This window comes from Archocentrus centrarchus, chromosome 21 (genome assembly GCF_007364275.1).
Source record: "Archocentrus centrarchus isolate MPI-CPG fArcCen1 chromosome 21, fArcCen1, whole genome shotgun sequence".
NCBI lineage: Eukaryota > Metazoa > Chordata > Actinopteri > Cichliformes > Cichlidae > Archocentrus > Archocentrus centrarchus.
In genome coordinates this window covers 946,095-955,119 of record NC_044366.1, presented here as the reverse complement: position 1 = coordinate 955,119, position 9,025 = coordinate 946,095, and the positions used below count along the sequence as shown (strand labels likewise).

Here is a 9,025-nt window from a genome sequence, read left to right as displayed (position 1 = left end):
ATTTGGATGCAGAGGAAATATGTTTTCCTCTTTAGTAGCTCTTGAAATTAAAGACCTTGTTAAGGACTGAGACAGTCCAGAAAACAGTCCCAGACAAGAGTTGTGGTGGTGGTGGGGGGGGTTGGCATGCTGTTATTCACCAGTAGAGGATGCTGCCATAAAACTCAAATATTGAAACACTTGCTCTCTTGCTACTTACCCTCTTAAATCCTATGAAAGCAGTAAGGGTGTACTTAGTTTTTCACAGGACTGCATGTCGTGTGCAGTGCTGTGAAAAAGTTTCTGCCTCCTTCCTGATTTTTCTAAATAAATATGAACAAACTCCAAACCTACCTGCCCTGTGTGAAAAAGTAACTGCCCCCTAAACCTAATACCTGGTTGTTTCACCCTTGGCAGAAAGAACTGAAATCAGGTGTTGGTGATACCTGTCAGTGAGTGTTTTGCATCATGGTGGAGGAACTTTGGCCCACTCTGCTTTGCAGGATTGTTTGAATTCAACCACATTGCAGGGTTTTCCAGCATGAACGGCCCGTTTAAGGTCAAATCATCTCAGTCTGATTTAAGAATTTGATTTGGCCGCTCGAAAAACTTCAGTTTGGTTTTCTGAGCCACTCAGAGGTGGACCTGCTGCTGTGTTTCTGATCATTGTCCTGCTGCATAACTCAAGTGAGCTTCATGGCCCAACATGATGGGTGGACGTTCTCCTTCAGGACTTCTGGTAGAGGGCAGAATTCATGGTTCCATCAATTACAGCAGGCCGTTCCTGAAGCAGCAAATCAGCCCCAGACCATCACACTGCCACCACGTCTGACTGTTGGTGTTCTTTATGAAACCCTGTGTTAGTTTCTGCAGATGTAACTGGACTCAAACCTTTCAGAAAGTTCAGCTTCTGTCTCGTCGGTCCACAGAATATTTTCCCAGAAGTCTCGGGGATCATCCAGATGTGAGATGAGCCTTTGTGTTCATGTTGGTCAGCAGTGGTTTTCTCCTTGGAGTTCTCCCCATTTTTGCCCAGTTTCTTTCTCATTGTTGAATCATGAACTCTGACCTTAGCTGAGCCAAGTGAGGCCTGCACTTCTTTAGATGTTGTTCTGGGTTCTTCTGAGACCTCCTGGATGAGTCCTCGATGCTCTTGGAGGAATTTTGGTAGCCGGCCGCTCGTGGGAAGGTTCCCACTGTTCCAGTTTTTTTTCCATGTGTGGATAACGGCTCCCACCGTGGTTCTCTGGAGTTCCAAAGCCTCAGAAATGGCTCTGTAACCCTTTCAGACTGATAGATGTCGTGACTTTGTTCTTCAGCTGCTTCTTCAGATCGTGGATGATGTGTTTCTGAGAACTTTCAGCTTCACTTTGTCAAACAGCTTCTGTTTAAGGGACTTCTTCATTCAGCAGGTCTGCTGTGATCAGGCCTGAGTGTGGCAGTGAGGCTGCCTACAGGGCAGGTAGGTTTGGATAGCCCCCCACCCCCAACTAATAAATGGGGGGGGCTTTCTCTCAGTATTGTGTAAGTGGTAGATCATATTATTAGAAATGGCTTTAGAATAATAAATTGTATTTTTAGCACAGTCAGAAATAACTATTAATTTTCTACATATTTTGTTCTATTGAATAAAAATCTGGAAGTTTTAGTTTAATATTTGTTTGTTGAATTTACAGACCTGTAGATAAACGGTTCATGTATTTAATGCAGACTTCAAACAGCAACACTTTGGTTCTGTGATAAAAATTTATTTGGTATCTGTGAGTAACTACAGTTGTAGTGTTCTCATACATGTCATCTGCAGCTCATCAAACCATATATATTTATAAAAATTAGAGAAATATAATCTACATACATCTAATACAAAAACCGTCGGGCTAAGAGTGAGTCCACTGCTGGTCTGGGTTTAATAACTGTGAACAACATTAAGTGCTGGCGACACCTTCAAGAAGACAGATGCTCCAAAGATAATCATTATAAATCTGTGCATTAAATAATCTAAAAATAAAACATTCTGAAAACAAACACACAAACGGGCTCGGCAGGTCAAACATCATCGAGACAAAAAGCAGATGATCACACACAAACACACGGTGAGTTTCTTTGGTTTCAGGCTGAAGCCGAATGAGGCCGCAAAGCTTTAAAGAAGCCGATTCGAGCGCGAGCAAAAAGCTGGAATGTGCAACAAAAGGTCACGACTCCGACACCTGAACTCGGCGGCCGACACACCGAGGGACCGACATCAGACCTCTCCGTGCTCGACCTTCGTCTGCTGACACGACAGAAGATGAAGCTTCGAGTCCTCACAGAGAAGCGCTCAAAGGTGTCTGTGATCTCTGAAAACATATTTCCATCTTTAAAGCCGCCCATGATGTAGACTCGTCTGAAAACAGCACTGTTTGCAGATGGAAACCGAATATTTCCAGGAATATTTATATTATTTTTATTATTTTGACTGAGCTCACAATGTTTAGAGCTGTATCGTGTGACTGTTAAATAATTTAAGACCCTGCATTCAGTCAAAATATGAAATATATTTTATTTACAGGATAAAGTCAGAGTGTAATTCTGATCACGTCTTTAGCAATAAGAGAAACAAATCTTTGATTGTAATTTTAAAGATACCAGCCAGATTATTTTGATCTTCTCTTGAAGCTGTGAGACAAAATGTCATTTTAATTTGAGGTGAATGCAGTGAAGAAAGATTTTATGGTGTAGGATACAGAAACCACGATCCTCAGACATCGTCCCTTCGTTTGTCAGCTCGCTGTGGACTGTGTGGAGCTCGCAGCAGTTTCACGGTCCCTCAGTGTGTCAGACAGATTAAAAAAACTAACACAAAAATCACTGACTGCTGCTCAAAGTGATGCTTTAAGGCTCACAGCGTAAGGCGGAGTGGATTTTAGCCCCCGGGTGTTTCCCTGTTGAAACCTGCTGTCACAAATAGAAAAGAAAGAAAGAAAAGTGCTCAAACAGAAGAAAGGAGTCGAGTGTTTCTCCGCTGAACGCCTCAGCGCCTCGGACACATCGTCAGCCTCATATTCACAGAGCTGCACACATCAGTGTTAAGGCGTCTGGTGACACAACTGAAGGACTTCAATACCCAGAAACCCTCTGGGGGGTGACCTGTGCTGACCTCTAAGAATAAAAAATAATCTAAGGATTCTGTCAAATACTAAAGCGGACTTATTCTGCTCGTTTCCTGCTTTGTATGCATGATTCACAGTTCATAATAATCTCTCTTTATCTTCGTGGTGCAGCCCCTCACAACTGAACAGACTCTGAGTCTGAGGCCATGGTCCTCACTCCGGCTCAGGGACGAGTTATTGGAGGTGGAGGAGTTCAAGTACCTCGGGGTCATGTTCACGAGTGACGGGAGAAGGGAGCGGGAGATCGACAGATGGATCGGAGCGGAGTCTGCTGTGAAAGCAAAGCTCTCGATTTACCAGCCAGTCTACATCCCCACCCTCACCTGTGGTTACGAGCTTTGGGTAGTGACCGAAAGAATAAGATCGCAACTACAAGCAGCAGAAATGAGCTTCCTCTGAAGGGTGGCTGGCCTCTCCCTTAGAGATAGGGTGAGGAGTGCAGTCATTCAGGAGGGGCTCAGAGTAGAGCCGCTGCTCCTCCACATTGAAAGGAGCCAGTTGAGGTGGTTCAGGCATTTGACTAGGATGCCTCCTGGGCACCTCTTGGGTGAGGTGTTCCAAGCTCCTACCAGGAGGAGGCCCCGGAGCAGACCCAGGACACGCTGGAGCGATTATATCTCTGGCCTGAGAACACCTCTGTCTCCTCCTGGATGAGCTGGAGGAGGTGGCTGGGGAGAGGGAGGTCTGAGCTTCTCTGCTTAGATTGCTGCCCAGAAGAAAATGGATGGAGAACAGGACAGAAAAGTCTTTACTGTTGTTATTCAACAAAATTTAGACCGGCATCTCTCTTGTTTCATGTGCTGTCTCTTTAAAGCCCCCCCTACCAAATAGCCCATTTTGTTCTGACTGGCTGATTTCTGGAAGCCTGCAGAGGGGCAGCACTCAGTGCCTGTGAGCTGAGCTGTTTGCCTGTAGAGGGCAGCTGTGTAAAGAAATGAGTGATGAGATGATGTTAGCTCAGTGAGACAGCAGAAAAAGCACGATGTGTTTGTACATGCGTGTCTCATCTAGCATGAAGCCAGCGTGGAAGGAAAAGCAGGACAGGTCCTCTTTAATACCCATTCTGGTCGTTTTGGCCACGTTAGCTTCAGCACTAACACGATAAATTACTTCCTGACTCGAGTCGTCGTCTACCAGGAGCTTTGATTCACAGTAAGTCACTTCACTGTGACCCAGCTCTGTGAGTATTTGGCTCACCTCTGCCTTCCTCACTTGGACTCCCACAGTGGGTCTCACATACAGGACGCTCTCATGACTGACTTCGGCTGCAGGAACTACATCTCCCATGAGACTTTTCAAAAGGAGCTCTGGAAGCGTAAGGTCATACAGCATAAGCATGTTTATAATTGGGACTGAACCCTCTTCAATGAAGCACAATCCTGAGATTTTCTGCCTAGATTCTCAGATATTATTTATCAAACACACCACAGAGTTTATGCTGTTAAATATTAACATCTGCAGAGTTTTCCAGTGAACACAGTCACTGATGTTCTCAGATAAAAACAACTTTCAGGTGTTTGTTTCAGCCATCATAAATCTGTGTGTGTGTGTGTGTGTGTGTGTGTGTGTGTGTGTGTGTGTGTGTGTGTGTGTGTGTGTGTGTTCAACAGCACAATTAGTGGTTAAAAAAAAAAATCCAGCAGTGAGTTTAAATAATTTTGAAAACTGGGCAGAAAATCGCAGCAGTTTTGTTTCTTCTAGAATGACCAATGAATTAAAGTTGAAACCTACGTATGCAAAGTAGGTAAGCTGAGGGGGCGGAGCTTCTGTTCAGCAGGTTTGAAGGTGGCTTTAACCCAGTGTATGGTGCAAGGCTGAAGGGGGCAGTTTGAAAAAGATTAAAGACTTTTGGGTGTAAAACATCAACATTGTGAGTGTTTAATAAAAAGTATTATTATGGTGCAGATTTTTCCCCAAATGGATCAATAAGTCACATCCACACAGATTTAACATCCTGACTTTAGCCCCAGGAAAATATGTAATCTGACATAAGTAATACACGCTGGTTATTCATCATTAAATATCTTTAACGCTCAGACCAGGACATTAAATCACATCTTATTCATTCTTTTTTTCAGATTTTGGAATAAATATGATCCTGGGAGGCTCCAAAAATTTAAAGATCACCACTGATCAGTTTATGAAACATACAACAAAAATTTTTCTAACCTGGCTGCAGCTTTGCACTAGCACAGCGCTTCAAACACAAGTGCTAAAAGCCCTTAAATCAGAGTGGAAAACTGCTTCTGAAGGTGAGGACAGGTGTGGCAAACTCTCCCCACCTGCTCCTCCAATCACTACTTATTATCTGTGGGTAATTTTTCCTGCTCAGGTCTGATAGGTTGAGGAAGACAGATTATTGCCCAATGTCGCCTCCTCCTCTTCCTGTGGGAGTCCAGTCTCTCCTTTACTCTTCCTCCTCTTCTTCTTCCTCTTCCTCCTCCTCTCCAGCCATCACCTCCACTAACAGCTCAGCAGTGCAGGTCGCCTCCCCCAGACTGTTAACAGCCTTCACTGTGTACTTGGCATCATCATCTCCTGACACCTGCAGATTTGTACCAGAACTGTGACTCATACATTATCTTTATAATAAATGATAAAATATCAGATTGAACTTGGTGATAAATCTGTCCTCTAAAATAATTTACATGACAAATAAAAAGAAAGCGAGAATATTGTGATTCATCAATATGCAGATGACATCATCGTTTATACATTAAAATCCTGAATTTATTACATTGTAAACTGATGTCAGTATGTTTTTTTACTGTGCTGTATTCTATAAGCAGAGACAGTTCAAAGTTTTAATGCTGGGAAATGTAGAACAGATAGAAATACTTTAATTTTCAATATTAGTCTATATGCAGATGATTTAATTATTTATGCATCAAAAATCTTGTAATAATGAAATATAATAATGACAGTCCATGACACTTCATATGCACAAAATCACGGTTTCTGTACTTGGCTACCTTCAAATCAGTCCCACTTAGACTGAAATTTAAAGGCAGCTTAAAATTCAGACCTCTGACCTCTGAAATGACTAGACTGCAGTTTCCGTCCTCGTCGTAGTCGATCTGGAAGTGTCGGGTCTCTTTGATGGGCTGGTCATCTTTGTACCACACCACCTCAGGGTCAGGATAACCTGAAGCCAGCAACCGTTTGTTTCTTTATTAAAATCTACATCTTATTTTTCCTGTTTCAGCAGCACATTTTCTTCTTGTTACTCTCCACAATGTTATTCAGTTTTTACAAGAAGAGGGATTAATATTGATGTTAAACTGACTCATCAGTCTTTTCATGAGCTTGTTGGGGTATAAATATTGATCTCACATACCCTCTATCTTGCAGTCAAAGCGGGCAGCGCTGCCCTCCACCACCTCCACGTCTTTGATGACAGTGCTGAAGCTCGGCTTACACTCCGTCTTCTGCTCGTACTCTAAACACTCCAGGAACTGGTTATCCTCTGAAAACACACACACACACACACACACACACACACACACACACACACACACACACACACACACACACACACACACACACACACACACACACACACACACACACACACACACAGAGACATCAAACAGCTGATCCATAAATGTTACAGAAGAGCAGGAACCTCAGCCTGAAGGTCTCTGCTGCTGAGACCAGCTTTCCCACAGCAGACATCAGCAGGCCTGTGTAACCACGGACAGGCTGTCAATAACTAAAACAGAGCTTATGCTGCTTTCTGGCCTTTCTACCTTCAGTGGGGGAGCCCTTCTTGGCGCTGACTCCAGCCATCATGGCCATGGATGACAGTCTGCCAATGGCTCGAACAGCGTGACCTGTTTTCTAACAAGAAGAAGAAGAAGAAGGGTCACAGGGGTCACAACTGTTTATACATTCCAATCCTGCATTTCTTAAATATGAGGACAGATGCAGTGACTGAGGTCGGCTGATATCAGTCCAACAACCAGTGAAATAAATGAAAACAGCTACTTGGTAATATTTTGGTTAGAAAAAAAGCAACAGGTGGAAAATGGAAGGACTCTGATGTGGGTGGAGACCTCTGCACTTCCACAGTGCTAAATCTGACTCACTGATCCTGAAGGATCAGGATCTCCGTGTCTGAGAACAACCCTCAACCCTACACAGCAAAAAGGAATGAGACATTATGCAGGTCTGCTTTCATCTGAATTATTTACCAAGCTGAACTTTACTGAGTTTGATTATTGAATAAATGTGTCTTTGTTATCCAGGGAGACTTTTTGTCCTCTGTCTGTCTCTGCTGTTGTTTACCTGCCACTTCCTCCTCAGGATGTACTTCTTCATCCTCTCCTTGGAGAGCTTCTTGGCCTTCATGGTGTTTGTGTCCTGTTTCAGCCAGGGGTGTTCAAAACACTGTGCGCAGGTCAGCCGAGCTCTGATGATGGATCAGGGATACTTCACATACTCTGTGTCCTCATGAGCTACAGATGCACTGATTTCATCATTATTTATACTAGCACAGTTACTCCTGCATAAGACTTTCAGCTACTGAATTCTCAATTTTTTCAGCTCACAGTTTACTTACTAAAACAGTTTCACTGGGACTGAAAACAGGATGATACACTTTGTCTTACTTCATGTCTTTTTTCAGCAGCTTGGTGATGAAGTCTTTGGCATTGTCAGAAATTTCATCGAAGGCTTCGTCCTCGAAGTCCCAGGTGGCCGAGGTCACATTGGACAGAGTTTCGTTGTCGTTATCGCCCATAAAGGGAGACAGACCGCTCAGCCTGAGAGGACAAACCCAGCACAAAGTGAACCAAAATAAACCAGGCCAAAGCAAGCTGTACACAGTTTGCAACAGGCAGTTACAGCACTCACAGTATATAACAGATGACTCCTATACTCCACATGTCGGTGGGGTAACTGATGGCTTCGTAGTTGATGACTTCTGGAGCCACAAACTCTGGAGTCCCAAATAAAACCTTCAGAGTTCCTGCGTTTTCTGTGGGAGGAACAAACATCTGATTACAGATGGACTGCTTATCTGCTGGACTATCACTCACAGTTAAACACCTGTTTAACAGAACTAAATGGACCCAGGAAATAAAAGCTTTTTGCTTCTATGTCCCTTCTAGAACAAGTATTTAGTGAAAACGAAGGGTTACCTAGCCGTCTAGCGAGGCCGAAGTCGATGAGTTTGATTTTGCTGCCGGTCTTATTGACGCACATGATGTTTTCTGGCTTGAGGTCGAGGTGCACGATGCCCTGTTTGTGGATGAAGTTGACCCCATCGATAATCTGCAGCATATATTTGATCACCTCTCTCTCCGTCAGCTCAAAGTCTTCATCGATGATTCGCTCAAACAACTCCCCGCCTGAGATCCTGCAGACAGAATGAGGACGGAGGTCTTCTTTGGTTAAATTTACAACAGAACATATGTTGTTATATAAAATGCTCAGTGCAAGAATTTTACTTAAACTAAATACATTTATTTCCAATATTCTTCTATATGCAGATGACACGATCATTGCTCCTTTGAAACCTTTAATTAATGCAATTCTACATTGGCAGTATATTTTGATGCAACAGCACTCTCTACAGTACTATAGCTGAAACTGCAGAAATTCTGCCCCCTGCAGGCAGCGATAGGAACAACAGAAGGAACATTTGAATGTTTTAAACTGTAAAACAGACAGGAAGGTTCTAATGCCTTATTTTTACATCTGTGAACAACACTGATGTTAAAATAAACCCAAAGCACCTCCACATCTAATTCCAACTACTGTTATTTTATATAAATCTGACTTTATAACTGCTGACATCATTTATTTCTCTGATGTTTTATACTCTTTAATCACAGTAAACTAAATATCTTTATTTAAAAAACTGCAAAGTCCAGAGTTACGACACTTGGTCCAAA

At 43.0% G+C, this 9,025-nt stretch overlaps 1 protein-coding gene across 1 annotated transcript in view; it reads right to left on the bottom strand.

The window, feature by feature from the left end:
* Positions 1-4,654: 4,654 nt before the first annotated feature.
* The window catches only part of mylka (myosin, light chain kinase a), a 57,123-nt gene continuing 52,752 nt past the window's right edge, over positions 4,655-9,025 (bottom strand). Inside the window, exons 30-37 of the mRNA XM_030758027.1 lie at positions 8,270-8,487; positions 7,983-8,106; positions 7,739-7,891; positions 7,416-7,539; positions 6,878-6,968; positions 6,466-6,594; positions 6,161-6,273; positions 4,655-5,673 (exon numbers count right to left, since the gene is read on the bottom strand). Coding sequence (XP_030613887.1) covers positions 5,536-5,673; positions 6,161-6,273; positions 6,466-6,594; positions 6,878-6,968; positions 7,416-7,539; positions 7,739-7,891; positions 7,983-8,106; positions 8,270-8,487 — 1,090 coding nt within the window. The 3' untranslated portion in view covers positions 4,655-5,535. The remainder of the gene's footprint in view (positions 5,674-6,160; positions 6,274-6,465; positions 6,595-6,877; positions 6,969-7,415; positions 7,540-7,738; positions 7,892-7,982; positions 8,107-8,269; positions 8,488-9,025) is intronic.